Below are 15,489 nucleotides of genomic sequence, written 5' to 3'. Positions count from 1 at the left end.
GTTTTTATAATCTTCCTATAAAACCAGATGTGGTTCAGGTGATGACCTCATCAGTGTCTCATTAAGTAGAATGAGTTTGTGTTTGTGTTGGTATTTAAAAAAGAAAAGAAAAGACTGTCATACATGTAGAGATGCTTTTAAGAAACACTTGTGAAAGTGGTCTCTTAATTTTTTCCAGAGCTGTATATAACATGAACCAGAGCTCGACCGCATATTTTCTGATGATAAATGCTGTCAAAGCTCATCTCACCTGGCTTTCTCATCCAGGAAGGTGTAGGGCTTCTGTGGCACCCCCTGTCGTAGAACAGTAGAGGGCGTAGTGTGTCCCGATGGCGTGCCTCTGTTGGGGGTACCGGCCCCTTCCCCGATGGGGCTCAGGCTGGACGCCTGGAGCACCTGAGGGGTGAAGGAGACAGGAGTGGGGGCCACGCGGGCGGTGACGGTGGTGGTGGGGACGTACATGGGCACGGACGCCACTGCTGGTTTTGTGGGGATGGAAGGCGGGGTTACAAGAGGAGGTGGGGGCGATATGGCCGGGGTCTGGGTCATAGGGGAGACCACGTTTACCGGACTCTGGGGTTTGGGGAGGACGAAGGGAGGAGGCGCTTTGACCGCGGATGAAGAGGGAAGGTTGTAGGTGGGTCTTTGCGCCTCCTCGGGCGTTGCCCCCGCAGGTGGGGATGAAGGGTTTGCGGTGGGGCAGGAAGGCAGAGAGGAGGGGCGGCTGGGTGTGACCACCCTAGTCAGGGATGTAATGGGAAGCCGGTGTGCGGCGGGGGCGGCGGCCGAATCCTTGGGAGAGGCGGAGGTCCTGAGAGAGCTGCTCTGAGCCGGTCTGAACGGAGACACAGTGACTGAAGAAGAGGTGACCGCTGGTTCAGGGGGGCTGGGGATGGTCTTCACCACGGCAACAGTGGGGGATGCACCTTCAGCTGAGACTGTGATAAATTAAGGTGAATAGGGTAAAAACAATTTAAGACAATTAAAGACAAATATTTGTTGTATTACCGGTACAAGTTTTGTCAAAGTTTCAATATGTAAATAAGTAAGGGATAATGTATAGTTCGGAGGTTGTTATGGAGAAATAAACCCCGACAGGTTGTATGGAACCCCGACGCGAAGCGGAGGGGTTTCATTCAACATGAAGGGGTTTACGAGCTTATTACACGGTTTACGAGTGAAATAATTAATTTGAAACATAATGTTGACCAAAATACGACTTTCATCGATTTAAAATTGCATTTAGCGAATCTGCAAGACCGGTCACTTCCGCTGTTTTGCCGAGCCTCCTCCCGTTCGTGCATTTGAAGCCTTTGATAATCAATCAGTGGATCGATGGATTACCATACACGTGTTAAAATGTGTGTATTGTGTGTAGTCGTATCTGCCATAAACAAGAGATTAACTTTACTGTTTACGGGGGCGTTTGTGTCGCGGAGCCGCGGTGCCAGCTGCACCGAGACGAGAGGAGAGCATAGACTGTAAGGAGGAGAGCTGTGACACAGGGTCAGAGGCTCTGATCAGCAGGTTTGGTTTCCAGTCACGATGTGGAAGGAGCCTCCACTCTCCTTGTAACAGGTTACAAATCATTTATCTCTAACATCACTATTAGTCCGACGCTGTTTAATGACGGTAAAAATGAAACACAATGTAAATATCCTGCATAGTTTCTCTTTTCTGTGCTGCGCTGATCAGAGCGGCGTCCCTAGCAACGGTCTGTTATACATGACGACGGTCCGTTATACAGAAATAACAGACCGCAGAACGCAGCGCTGGACCAATCAGAGAGCAGCATTCAATAGAGCCGTGTAATAATAATGGATAAAGCCCCTTTCAAAATTCTTGTTTTATTTTGTTGACATATTAGAGTCGGAAGTTTTTACAGTGGGGATTTTGGATATCTCTTTTTATCACTCGGTAAATGAGAAAATACTGTTTAAAAAAAAATCAAATTTCGCCATGTTTTTAGGAATAAAATGTTGTATAAATCAGGCTTTAAATGATATATCAACAATCCCCTCTGTAAAAACCTTCAGAATATAGACAGGAATAAAACTAGAAGGTTTGGTGTGTGTAAGTGCCGCAGAGTCTGAGGAAAAACTCAATTTGAGAAAACAGCCTTTAAAGACTTGTACTGTAAAATGCCATGATTGTTAATGTAAATCGTACTTTTACGATTGGTTGCTGATACAGAGGAAATGACAATTGTTTGACTTACATAATTGTTCAGGAGAGAGAGAGCTTTACATGACATGGGTCAGACAACAGGCACAGCACAGTATGACACAGTAGCATGTTAACTTTTGGTGAATTTAGGAGGAAGCTACCGACGAAAGAGACAGAATGAAGTAAAATAATAACTTTAATGTGGATTTTCTACCACTTCTTTCGACTTTTTCTGTTAAGGAAGAAAAATAACAATCAATTTTAAAAAGATGCTCATTTAAATCTACTCCCACAGTGTTGTAATTACCTGTAGAGTCCAGACGGACGGCAGGGGAGCTGTTGCTGTGTGGTCCCTGTCCGGCCTTATTCACACAGGAGACACGGAACCTAAAGGTGCCGCCTGGTGGCAGGTTTGTGACATTGTAGTAGCAGTCCACGACTCCAGTCACAACAGTCTGCCAGTTGGACTCTCCTGCAGAACAGAGGGGAAAGAAAAAACAATCTTTACATGATGTTGTGCGGACATTTCTTTTATATTTAGGTACAAATATGACATTTATACTCATAGAAATAATATTATGCATATGCTCTGTGGAATAAAAAGGAAATAGTGTTTGGAGGCTTTTAAATAAACGTGTGTAATTTGGTTTCTCGACTTGTAATTCATCTTTATACCACTAGATGGCAGTGCTGTCTGTCTTATAAAGACTGATCATCTGGAAATACAGATGGAAAAAAAAATGTCAAAATGTTCTGTACATACAGAGAAGTTAATGCTCGGTTTGCCTGCTGGAGAATAATTTGTCACAGCATCTTATTTCTTATGCAGGTGCCATGAAACAGAGCTGAATTAAAATGTAAATCAGGTAATAAACGCGTGATTCTCGGAGCACCTACATCGGTGTTGCCTGGAAGAGATCAGATTGTGAAAGCGGCAACAAGGCAATACATGCCAGAATAAATCTGTCAGACTGAAAAGTTCAATAAATATTCATGAACCCCGAGTCTGCTGCTCCCAGGTTGAGTGTTGTGTTTTGTGTGGCTTTATATTTCCATCCACCACATTATGAGATAATGATGATTCATCGTGCATAATGACAAAAAGTTCCGACAGCAGCACCGGTACAGTCGCTGCTCCCTCCTGATCCACTCATTTTCTCTCTCTCTAAGCAGCGCCTGTGGATTTGGAAACGTATTTTCCTGAGCGTTCTCATCTCCACACACGGTACAAAGTCAATATTGTCTCAGCTTCTCAAACACTGCTTCCTCCTTGGAGGTTGAATCCTTTAGTTTAATTTCTTTTTTTTTCCTCCTGTGGCTGTACCACATCCCACTGACTACGACACCAAGGGATGTGGTTTTAAAACCACCCAGATGACCTTCAGACCAGATTAAAATAAAACCTTTAACAACTCATTTGAAAAAGATTAATGCTGCGAAAAGATAAAAACTGAGCTGTCAATCACTCACCTTCCGTTTTTCTTTCCAGTGAGTAGGTGCATGGGGACTGGGTGTCTGCTGGCTTCCAGAGCACCAGGGCTGTGTTGTTATAGGTCTGGGCAACTTCAGGGGTCCCTGGTCGTTTTGGGACACCTTTATAAAAGATGTTGGAAAAGGAGGAGAGTGAAAAAGATGAAAAAGAAAAAATGCATTTCTTTTTACTTGGTTTTTAATATTGAGCTGATGTTTGATTTTCTGTCATCCATTGGACTGCCTCATCGTTTTCTGCCAGATATTGGCGACTATAAAAATTCTAGTCTTCATGAAAATGATGGAAATAAAACAACCAGATGTTCCTTCTCACAAACTCAGACTAAAAAGGCGCCTGACTGTGTTTAAAAATGTTTTGTTAAACCAAACCAAATGTGACGTAACGGGTGTTGTTCCTTGATTTCACATTGTATTTCCTATTAAGTCTGTGCAGCGGCGCGGACGATTGAGCCACAGCTTCTGTCTGAAATATTGTTCACAGTGCTTACACATTATCAAGGGATGACAAATAGCATCAGTGGCAATACTCCACGTCCAAAGCTGTGAGACAATGAAGCTCAAATGCAATCCACCGCACCTGACATCTAAGAAATGTATTTTCCCACTGAAGCTGCAAAAAGTCTCACAATTTGTCTTGCACTGTGAGCAGCGACATCGACATTGTCTCAGCTCCGTTGTTCTCATTACACGCTAAAGCATGACCGGAGTGTTGAATATGACCTGACACAGCCAATTCAAGAAGCGCAACATCTAACAATTTGCAGGAAGCATCATTTGTTCCCATTGCGTGATGAATATGAGAAAAGCAAAAAAAAAAAAAAGACACAGAGAGAGAGAAAATCCATTAAGTTAATCTACTGTAAAATGAATCTACTGCCATTAATATTCATTTCAGTTGTATTAATATTCATACCATTCTCTCTCCAATTAAAATTCAATTACGTTAAATACATCACATTATGAGGATAATTACTGTATGCCCATGAAAGACAAAGGAGCCGTTGTACCTCTAGTAAGGGAAGACATCTTTAACAATAATGAATACAATTTCCTGTCTCCCGTTATCATTTTATAGAATAACTAATTAACTGCTGAACTAACTACAGGCTAAAGCAGCGACTTACAGGCTACAGAGAGTGTACAGGAGGTGGTGATGGTAGCGATGGGGTTGGTGGCCACACATTCATAAATCCCGGCGTCCCTCCGACTGGACTTCATGATCATGAGGAGCTGCCGGCCGTCAGGGTGGGACGCCAGGCTGAGTCTGTTGTCCAGCTCCAGTGGTTTCCGATCTGAAACACACACATAACACAAACACAAACACTCTGGTCATAACTTACAGTCACTACGCACTTTATTTTTCCACACACAGTTACACACATTGCACATTTTCTACTTTGCACTAAAGTCAACGCTGCCAATTTGTTGTTGTATATACTTTTTTACATCACATTTTATTTTATTAGCTATTTCTATTTTATTATGTATAGTTTGTTCTTTATATTTTACTATTTTATTATGTATAGTTAGTTTGTTCTTTATATTCTTATTCTTTATATTCTTATACTATATGTTGTTATCGTCACTGTGTCTGTGTAATGCTGCTGCTGCACTGTAATTTCACAGCTTGGGATCAATAAAGTCTATCTATCTATCTATCTATCTATCTATCTATCTATCTATCTATCTATCTATCTATCTATCTATCTATCTATCTATCTATCTATCTATCTATCTATCTATCTATCTATCTATCTATCTATCTATCTATCTATCTATCTATCTATCTATCTATCTAGGCTATTAGGTGTTTTTGTGGTTGCATACAGAAGCAGCTGTGTTGTTTTATTTTCTAAGTATGACACCTTTCATCCATGATATCTCTGGATGTGGACTTCCGGCCGGGAGGCAGCTGAGAGTGACATTCTCCCCCTCCGACAGGATGTGGTCTCTGAGTTTGATGTGGAACACCGGAGCGAAATCCGAGGCGGAGCGGATGAACTGCTGGCTCTTCGACAGCCCCTCCTCCTCCTCCTCTTTGGGGACGGACGACGGCAGGTCAGGCTGGGAGGGCGTCTTGTCCTTCTTGCCCCTGCTCAGACCCCACCTGTCCCACCGCGACCGCCTGTCGCCCTCCGAGGCCTTCTCCGAATGGACGCTCGACGCGGATTCGATCGACTCCTTCGACGCGGCGGCGCCCGTCTGTTTCGCCAGCTGATTCTCCGGGATGCCCATTCCTTTGAGGCCACGCCCCTCGGACTGGGAGTGACGATGGCGGGTGAACAGGGGCGTCCTCTTTCCCTCGGCGTCTTCTTTTCTTTCCTCGGACTGACTGCGGATTTTTGTGGATATTTCCGCCACTTTGTTCTCGAACTTGTGCCGCATGGCCAGGACCGGGGAGTCGGCAACTTTCTTTAATTCCGTCTGCACCAGCTCTTTCTGACTTCCCCCGACATCTTTCTCTTTTCTCTCCTCCGACTGGGTCCTGATCTTGGCGGAGATTCCCGCCACTTTGGACTCAAACTTGCGCCTCATGGCAGAAACGGACGACTCATCTGCTTTTCTTTGTTCTCTCTCCTCCGGCTGCTTCGGCGTCGCCGTGTCCAGGGACTTGCTGCGACCGATGGCCCATGAAACCCTCTTGCTTGCGGCCGGTTCCTGCTGCTTTTCCTCCTTTCCTTTCTCACCCTTCTTATCAACAGATGTCGACCTCTTGTTCCGCAGCGACAGCCTCCCGATTATTCCGAACCCCGTTTCCTTATCTTCTCCTCTTAAATCCTGAACAGATTTGGATTTCTCCTGCAGCCCTTTGGACACCACTTCCAGCGGAGCCCCCCTCGCACCCGGCCTGTAAACCTCTTCGCTCCCTTCGCCCGCTTTCCGGCTCAGCACCGGGGATTTCTCTTCCGATTTATTTCTGGTCAGTTTTCGCAGTCCGCGGGTCAAAGACGACTCCCGTTTCTTAAACCTGGCTTCAAAGACCTCCTCTGAGTCGATGTCTTTGATATCTGTTCTGAGCACAGGCTGGCGGGGCGCGGCGGGAAGGTCGGGATTCGATGATGTGGAAACAGAAGCGGGAGATCGGTCGGCGGTCGCCACTTTGGCGAACACGGCTGGATGTTGGGGCAGCGTCGGGGAATCCGTGCCTTTGTTTTGGGCCTTGTCAGATGATTTAACTGGTCCAGAAGCAGCTTGAATGACTCTGGATGTCTGTGCTGCCTCTCTCTTCACATCTTTTTCATTAATATGCAGCTGCTGATGCTCTTTCCTCTCCTCCTCTTCATCATCCTCCTCTATCACAATTATGGGAGTAATTACAGATGGGGATCGTGACTCAGATTCTACTGTATCTGCCTGGGTTTTGGTCCTTTTCTCTTTGTCCTCGTGTACTTTCACATTGTTCTGTTTCTGCTGTTGGTCCACGCCTGGTGTTGGGAGTACAAAGGAAGTCCTCTTTGTCGGGGAGGTAGATGTCGACTCCATTGTTGTTTGTTCCGTCAGTGCTGACATCGAGGTCGCCTCCTGCAGCTTTTTCCCTTCCGTGCTCTCGTTGCCGACGGACGGGATCTCTAAAGGCGCTCCGAACCTGCGGTGCAGCGGCATGGGCTCAGAGTCGCCCTGAGTGAAGGAGGCGCTCTTTCGAAATACTTTGGTCTTCGGCGTGTCCTCTCCGGGGCTGTCGGAGGACGCTGCCCTGGTCATCGTCGGCGGCCCCGCTCTGGATCGTCTCAAATTCCGGTCCAGAGATCCCGTTTGCCTCTCGTCTTCCATGCCCAGTGTTTCAAACAGTGGCCCTCTGAGGCCGCTCATCTTTTTGTCCATGCTTCCCCCTCTGAGCAGCCGCTGTCTCATCAGCTCCAGCTTTAAAGCGTAGTCCTCCTGGCTTAACTTGGCCGCCCCGGGGCTCGGGCTGCGGTTGGGTAGTTCCATAGAAACAGCTTTTTTCAGGCTCTTGCTACTTGTCTCTGAAGCCTCACCGCCTTTCCCCTCCTCTGGGTCAATGTGGAGCAGCAGTGCTGAATCAGCAGAGCTCCCTCTCCTCATGGTCGCCCTCCTTGCTTTCGTTTCCGATTCGTCCGCCTCCACGCTGGATCCTTTTTTGAGGGGAACGCGTTTGGTCTTCTCCGCTTTCTCTCCACTTGGAGTCTCCTCTTCATTTTCCGACCTTTTACCATCCCCTTCTCCTTCTCCTGTACCTGCTACCTCCGTATTTTTCCTCGTCCCGTCAGCAAGAACGACGGGCCATCCAGGTCCGTCTTCGTCCCCTGGGATCTCGTTTAGCGAGACCCTGGAACCAGAAAAGACCATAGACAGCGGCATGGGAATGAAGGGAAGCTCATCCACATCTGCATCTGAGTCAGAGGAGGAGGAAAGCTGCGGGGAGCCTTCTTTTAAATGCCGGGCCACAGCGATGGAAACATGGCTGGATGAGTCATTGAGGAGCTCTGGGATGGACCGCATAATCATCTTGGCTTTGTAGCTGATAAGGGAACGCTGGAAAGAAAGAAAAAGACAAGAGAGGACGCTATTATCTGTTTAATTCTTTATACCATTTCCCTGTACCCGCCTCATACTGAAGAGTTTTCTGTCATTGTGAAATGATGAATATGGGTTATCTGACTAGCAAACTTGCTTCATATGAGTTGAAAAATTAATATTCACTCATGTCTATTCATTTGGCCTTACCTGCCATCGCCTTCGAGACAACACTTGCTTTAGCATGGCTGTGCTGATGCTCTTGTTCATCGGTGACTGTGAAACAAAAAGAGACGAGCGTCACCATCTCAGCGGAGACATAAACAGGGTTCCTACACATTGGAAATTTCAAAATTCCATACTTTTTCTAATTTCCAGACTTCTTCTAATTCTAATATTTTTTGACATTGGTGTAAAAAGATGTGTATTATGTAGATAAATTATGCAATTAATTGTTTGTTTTTATTATTCTGAATTTGTATGCCATTATGTCACCAAATAATTTGCAGGAATAATCCCAGATAAAACCAAACCCAGATAAGTATTAAGATTAATACAATAGTTTCCATTTTCCATTCTTTTCCAGATCTGGAAATGTATAAAATCAAAGTCCAGACTTTTCCATACTTCCCATACTTGCGTAGGAACCCTGTATAAATACAAACCCCATGACACAATAAAAAAAGACTGAGGCTAAGTAACTGACAGCTCACCTTGAACCAAGGATGACGCAGGCACTCGACGGCACTGGGCCTCCTAGGAGAGGGAGAAATATGCAAATGAAGAAGGAATGCACGGTAAATTATGACTGATAAACCAATGGGAGAGTCATCATGATGTTGCTTACAGTCTGTCCACCACCAAAAGTTTGATGACAAATCCTTTTGCTTCTTTGCAGAGGTCGGCAAACATGCTCTCTTCAAACGCCACGTTATAGTTCCTGATGTTTAAAGCGGTGGCTCTGTCGTTCTCACCAGCAAAAGGAGACACGCCAGTCAGACTAAAACAAACAAATAAATAACATTAAGATTTCTGATACTAGAATATAAAAAAATACACACAATGTGAGAAAATAGTGCAATAAACAGTCTATGTGACATACCAGAGGTAAGTGATGACACCAACAGGCCTGTGAGCAGGGCACAGATAAAAAAAACAAAAAAAAAAAACAAGTGAATTTCAGATTCAGTGGGATTTTATTCAGCTGCAGATAACAAGGCAGTGCCTGCAGCGAGTAGTCACATCTAAACGCTAGAGAACAGGTGGCTCACCATATGTCTGTTGCCGTGGAGACGGGAGTTTGATTAACAATCTCTGGTGCAACATATTCTGGCGTGCCGTATTTGCAGTAGTAGCCCTCCGAAGTCTCCAGTCTCACTGCGTTTCCAAAGTCACAAATGCGGATCTGGTCGCTCCCAGGCCTCGCCATGAGGATATTTTCTGGCTAGAAGAGGGTTGACCCAGAAACAAGAGTATTACCGGTAGTTACCTATAGGAATGTTAAGCAATGGAAGAAAGAGTAATCAAGCTCGATCAAATAAACTGGACGCAGCAGCAGCGGATACCTTTATATCGAGGTGAGCGATGTTTTTTTGGTGAAGGTAACGAAGGCCCTCCAGAACCTGCTGAATGCTACAGCGGATCTGTGGAGAAACATCAGGGGATGAAGTTAAAAGTCATGTTACATAATGATGGCGCAGTGCAGTGAGAGGAAGCAGAAGCAGAAGCAAACCTCCAGCTCCATGGCGGTTGTTTTTTTGGCCATTCTTTCCAGAAACTCCTCGTGACATCTTCACACAAGAGTTGAGGAAAAAAAGAAGAAGAAAAAGGCAGCGACTTGCCTGCACAGTTCAAACAGTAGGTGCATGAGAAATGAATTATAAATGAGCAAAACTCCCACACATCCCATCTCTGGCTAATTCCACTCATCGGCGATGAGTCGGAGAGAAAGAGCTGTGCTGCGCTTCATTCATGCCTCCAGGGGACTGGAGAAGACATTAGGATTAATGCAGAGGAGCTGTAGTGTCCTTGAGATACATTTAAGTGCACTTTTAAACAATGAAGCCGATTCAATTTGAAACAGTGCTGCAGGAGAGGCAGTGTCTGTTTGATATAAAGATACAGACATATTTGCCCTCCCTAAAAATGTGTGTTGTTTGCTTTCAATTCCACATCAAAGGATGATTCAGCACATTAAAGGGCCCCAAACTGGCTCATAGCCATAATCCCTATAGTTTTAGGAGCAGGTTCGTTACCTTTAATTGTCGGCGCAAGCTATTTTTAGAACGGCGGAGCAGAGCCGCAAGCTGCTCAGAGCTACGCTATGGAGGCTCATGGGATTTCTTAGTTTCCCTCATCAAACTCATCAAATACATAATCCAACAACTCCAAAACGCTCTCATGCATGAATTTACCTCAGAAACGACTCCATCTCATAAAGTTCCATTATCATCTCATAGCGTGGTGAATGCGCAGGTCATAACTTGTCCACCAGAGCATTTTAGAGTTGTTGGATTGTGTATTTGATGAGTTTGATGAGGGAAACCAAGAAATCCCATTAGCCTCCTTAGCTTAGCTCTGAGCAGCTCACGGCTCTGCTCTGCCGTTCTAAAAATAGCTTGCACCGACAATTAAAGGTAACGAACCTACTCCTAAAACTATGATTATGGCAATGGGCCAATTTTCAAAAATGCTGAACTATCCCTTTAAAGTACAACAGCGGCTCTTATCACTGCACTGAAAAGGATACAGCTCTGTGATGAGCACCACCACGTCCTTCTTCTCAAAGGCGTCATGGAAGTAGAGAAGCCTCTCGTTGTCCAGCTCGGACAGCAGCTCCATCTCTCTGAGGGCCAGGGCTTTCCTCTTCCCCCTCGCCGAGGTGAACTTGGCGGCGAACTCGGCCTTGCCCTTCTTCTCCTTCACCCTCTTCACATAAGAGAAGGCGCCCCTGCACAGTCACACAGCGATGGCAACATGGTTTTTTATTCCGTTTAGCAGTGTAGAAAAAATGAGCAAAGGCATTAGCAGCATGTCTCTGTCTTCATGATCAGATCATACCACTTAACTGCATGTCATTCCCCTCTCTGTGTCCCCAATTACCTTCTCTCTACAGTGGCTGGTTGAAGAAAGACTGCAGGTGCATAGGCAGTGAACAAAATGCTCCTGTAGGTGTTTAAAGCAATGGATTCCTGACTGTTTTGACCTTTTGTTCCAATTTCAGAGTGAATTCTTCTTTGCATGTGGCAGCACTATTGCAAAAGAACAAGTGCGACTAAGGGGAAGCAAAGGTCATTGTATTTCTTTCACTGCAAGGGAGGCGAGGATCTGAATCTGAATCTGAATCTCTCTTTCAGAGTCCACTGTTCTGTTTAATAGCTGTCATCCATTTTCTGATGGAAAACACATTTCCCTGTCTGTCTGTGCTGCTGATCCACAATTCACAGTGAACGTCTGTCTCCACCAAGTCACGGTAGAACAAATCATCCGTCGGCTAATGTATTCACTCCACTCAGGCTGGTGACTCATCTGTCGCTACTGTCTGGTGTTGTTAAGCAGGTGTGATCCCCACCCAACAGCCACTAATGTGAAGGGATGTGAGACGACATGAGTGTGTTGCTACACGTATACGCACTCACCTCCCTATCTCCTTGTGGATATCATAGTAATCCGTCAAACGCCTCATCTTCCTCAGGATGGTTCCCTCGTCCTCCATTGGCTCTGGAGCTTCCTTTCGCTCTGCAGAAAGCACAGACAGGCACTTTTAATTCCATGTGTGTGTGTGTGTATGTGTGTGCCAGCATCATGACAGATGGTTTCATTTTGTTCACTCATGTTGTCCTGCCCATATGGTGCAGATTTAGAGGTGCAATTTTCACCAACAGCAACAGCCACAGCTAGCTTTTAGAGGCGTGCACCGCGTCAGCAACTGGATGTAATCTCAGCTAAATCAGGAAATGGTGGAAACCAATTTTGAATCAGGCTTTTTATTTCCCACTGAATGATCTCTGTTCTTATTCTCACAGAGTTATAATCCCCTCTACTGTACAGCGAAGGCCAAAAGCTAAAAGTCGATGTTATTGGACCACAGACCTGTGTGAACCGTGAGCTCGGCCTTGCACGAGTTGGAGCCGGCCAGGTTCTTCGCGGTGCAGGTGTACACGCCCGAGTGTTCGGGGCGAGCGTTGAGGACGACGAGCGAATATTCCGGGTCGTCGTACACGAATGTGAAGTGACTGCTCTCAGAGAGAAGCACATCATCCTGCAAAGAGATCAGCATCTATTATTAAAGCGGGTTTTAGACACTAATAGTGCTGCTAATTCAAATGTTGTTAAATACTGGCAGTTACATTCATGAAATTTAAATTATAGATCAAATTCATGTGTTTTTTCTGTAAGGGAAAGATAATGTTCCCTCTTTTTTTTTAACACCGTTTTTAATACCGTACCTTATACCACAGAATATCCGGGTCTGGTTTCCCTTCAACCACGACAGCCAGGCGACATGTCTCCGAGATGTGCACGTCCACGTCCTCCATGATGGTTTCAAACTTGGGAGGCACTGCAGAAACAAGGACAGGAAAAAAACAAAACATTAAAATCATTTTAGAGAGGTTATTTAAAATTAATGCACTTCAAAAAATAGCTCCAGCGCAACTTGAATTACAAATCACTGTTGTTTATTGTTGCCAGGAATGAGTAGTAAGTTGTAAATGAAATCTGAAATAAATTCAATGCTAAATGAACTGACCTGCCAGAGCCAGCTGGAGCGTGCAGAGGTCACTGCCAAACTGGTTGCTGGCCGTGACCACCAGCTGGCCGATGTCCGTGCCTCTGATTCGCTGGAGCTTCAGTGTGTGTTGATCGTCGTCTGGCATGCTCATCTCACACGTCCCCGGTTTGTGGATCAGCGCGACCCCCCTCCTGAGGAACACAGAGACGGTATATCACAGTTACAGACTTCAAAGAAAAACCTGAACCCATTTTTCCAAAGAGCATTTTTGTCCTATTTTGCCTTAAGATGCTGTCAAATGAAGCCTACAAATAAGCATTGATATGGACATAATCACAGATATTAATAAACGGAATGTAAATGTATTTTTACTGAGAATTAATAGCCCATTTTTTGACTCGAGGATACTAAAAAATGAACAAAGCTTTCCTCTAAAAAACCACAGAACTCCACTGAGAATGTGCCCCAACATCAAATGCTAAATTCAATCAAAGCAATGTGAACCGCAGCTCCTCAGTTCTACTCCTCTGCATCTACAACCCCCCCCCCCCCCCCCCCTTTTTTTTTTTTTTTAAAGGTTGAAGCAAGTTTGCATGGTCTATCCAAATTTATAAAACAGTTCCTGCTGAGAACTGAGCTCCAGCTGAGCCGGGGCCCCTGAGAGACTTCTACTGCAGGGGTTTCTTTGTTTGAAATGAGCACTTACTGTCAAAAAAATCAGACGTTCCGGTATTTAAACAAAGATTTAAAATTCATCATATCTGCACAACTCAGTCCCGAGGGTTTTATCCCTTGTTATTTTGCAAAATATATAAAAAAAAGAAACACTCTGCACTGGCGTTGTCTTTAATCAGACTGTTATTATTCTCCAGGGACAGAAGAACTTACCTCTTCCAGGTGATAACTGCGTGCACGTGGTTTAGCGTGATGGTGATGCTCGCAGGTTGGTTCTCAACGACATACATGATGTCAGGTTTGTCCAGAATGATTGGTGCCTTCCTCAAATAGGGTCCTACGGAGGACAAACCAGAAGAAGACATTCATTATCTACTTAAAGGGATAGTTCAACATTTTGGCAAATTGGCCCATTGCCATAATCCCTATAGTTTTAGCAGTAGGTTTGTTACCCTTAATTGTCGGTGCAAGCTATTTTTAGAACGGCGGAGCAGAGCTGCGAGCTGAGGCTAATGGGATTTTTTTTTGGCTTCCGTAGCGTAGCTCTGAGCAGCTCGCGGCTCTGCTCTGCCGTTCTAAAAATAGCTTGCACCGACAATTAAAGGTAACAAACCTACTCCTAAAACTATAGGGATTATGGTAATGGGCCAATTTGCCAAAATGGAAGCCTCCTGCAGGCTCCATACCTCTGTCCAGCAGCTGCACCAGGTCAGTGGAGGGGGACGGCTTGCTCAGCGTCTTGCCGGTGGACGTCAGGACTCTGAAAGCGTAGCGTGCGCCCTTGGACAGGGATGTGACGGTGTAGCTGGTCTCCCTCAGGTTAGAGGCCACGACAGACCACTGGATAGAACCCAGCGGCTGCTGCTGCACCACGTAGACCAAGGAGCCGGTTTCTGCGGACACACACGGAGTTCTGTCGCTTAGTTAAATGTGCGATATCCAGGCTGAGTGTCACACTGCGATCAGAGAAGCTCAGTGAACTTACCAAATGAACTGTCGAGCCTCTTTGGTCTCTTCCAGCTCAGGCTGATGGTTTTCCCTGTGATAGCTTCTATCACTGGAGGACCATCAGGCGGGTCAGGGACTATGTCTGTTTGAAAATTAATAGATAGATTAATAAACATATAGTGTGTGTGCAATTCAAGCACCGGTATGTACAATAACTCCCCACCTGTGACATATAGATGTGCATAGCAGGCTGCTTTGCCCACTTTGTTGGAGATGACGGCCTTGTAGACGCCTCCGTGAGCGTGACAAGTGCTGCGAATGACCAGACTGTGGACATCCCTGTCTGAAGAACACACGCGCACGTTTCTTATTCACTATCGCAAGCACAAAATACAAACTGACAGCGTTTCTCGTTAGCGGGCTCTTTGCTTACACTGGGTCATTTTGCGTTCCTCGCTGCTTTCGATGAGTTTGCCGTTGTGGTGCCACGCGATGGTCGGGTAGGGCAGGCCCGCCACCTTGCACTTCAGCGCCGTCTCTTTCCCTTCGACGACCTCCACGTCAGCCAGAGGTTTGACGAAGTCCGGCATGGTCCGCTTCTCCACCTCGCTCTCCAGCTGTTCAGGCTCCTCTGGGATGGACGGCATCTTCTCCAGCTTGGCCCTGGAGGAAAGAAGGAGCGGTGATTGACGAGTCTATTTAACATTGCTCACGCATTTCACTCTTTAATGGGATTTCCTTCCTTAAAGCATTTTTTCCTCGCCCTTGAAAACACAAACAGGTGCTCTGACTTTTATACTGACAGCCTAGTTTTATTTCTCAAAGCCTTTAAAGCAGTGGTTCTCAACTGGTGGGTTGGGACCCAAAAGTGGGTCGCGGACCCGTTCTGGATGGGTCGCGGACAGCTGGTCAAAAAAGTAAATAATATTTACATGTCTTTTATTTTAAAAAATAACTTATTTTGAAAGGCACACGAGACACGTGAACACATGCAGTTGTAA

General features: G+C 45.5%; 1 protein-coding gene across 1 annotated transcript in view; it reads right to left on the bottom strand.

Annotated features, from left to right (window-relative positions):
* spega (striated muscle enriched protein kinase a) overlaps window positions 1-15,489 on the bottom strand; it is a 50,474-nt gene that overhangs the window by 4,029 nt on the left and 30,956 nt on the right. Inside the window, exons 16-37 of the mRNA XM_083990714.1 lie at window positions 14,922-15,151; window positions 14,712-14,831; window positions 14,526-14,630; window positions 14,227-14,433; window positions 13,754-13,877; window positions 12,884-13,056; window positions 12,582-12,694; window positions 12,226-12,394; window positions 11,772-11,871; window positions 10,883-11,083; window positions 9,866-9,923; window positions 9,699-9,776; window positions 9,405-9,577; window positions 9,236-9,262; window positions 8,981-9,133; window positions 8,847-8,889; window positions 8,344-8,409; window positions 5,523-8,151; window positions 4,782-4,949; window positions 3,637-3,759; window positions 2,474-2,638; window positions 251-938 (exon numbers count right to left, since the gene is read on the bottom strand). Of these exons, the coding sequence (XP_083846840.1) occupies window positions 251-938; window positions 2,474-2,638; window positions 3,637-3,759; window positions 4,782-4,949; window positions 5,523-8,151; window positions 8,344-8,409; window positions 8,847-8,889; window positions 8,981-9,133; window positions 9,236-9,262; window positions 9,405-9,577; window positions 9,699-9,776; window positions 9,866-9,923; window positions 10,883-11,083; window positions 11,772-11,871; window positions 12,226-12,394; window positions 12,582-12,694; window positions 12,884-13,056; window positions 13,754-13,877; window positions 14,227-14,433; window positions 14,526-14,630; window positions 14,712-14,831; window positions 14,922-15,151 (5,913 nt within the window). The remainder of the gene's footprint in view (window positions 1-250; window positions 939-2,473; window positions 2,639-3,636; window positions 3,760-4,781; window positions 4,950-5,522; window positions 8,152-8,343; window positions 8,410-8,846; window positions 8,890-8,980; window positions 9,134-9,235; window positions 9,263-9,404; window positions 9,578-9,698; window positions 9,777-9,865; window positions 9,924-10,882; window positions 11,084-11,771; window positions 11,872-12,225; window positions 12,395-12,581; window positions 12,695-12,883; window positions 13,057-13,753; window positions 13,878-14,226; window positions 14,434-14,525; window positions 14,631-14,711; window positions 14,832-14,921; window positions 15,152-15,489) is intronic.

Source organism: Trachurus trachurus (genome assembly GCF_905171665.1).
Source record: "Trachurus trachurus genome assembly, chromosome: 2".
Taxonomy (NCBI): Eukaryota; Metazoa; Chordata; class Actinopteri; order Carangiformes; family Carangidae; genus Trachurus; species Trachurus trachurus.
Note: the sequence above shows the minus strand (reverse complement) of the source record. Positions and strands in the feature narration are given on the sequence as shown.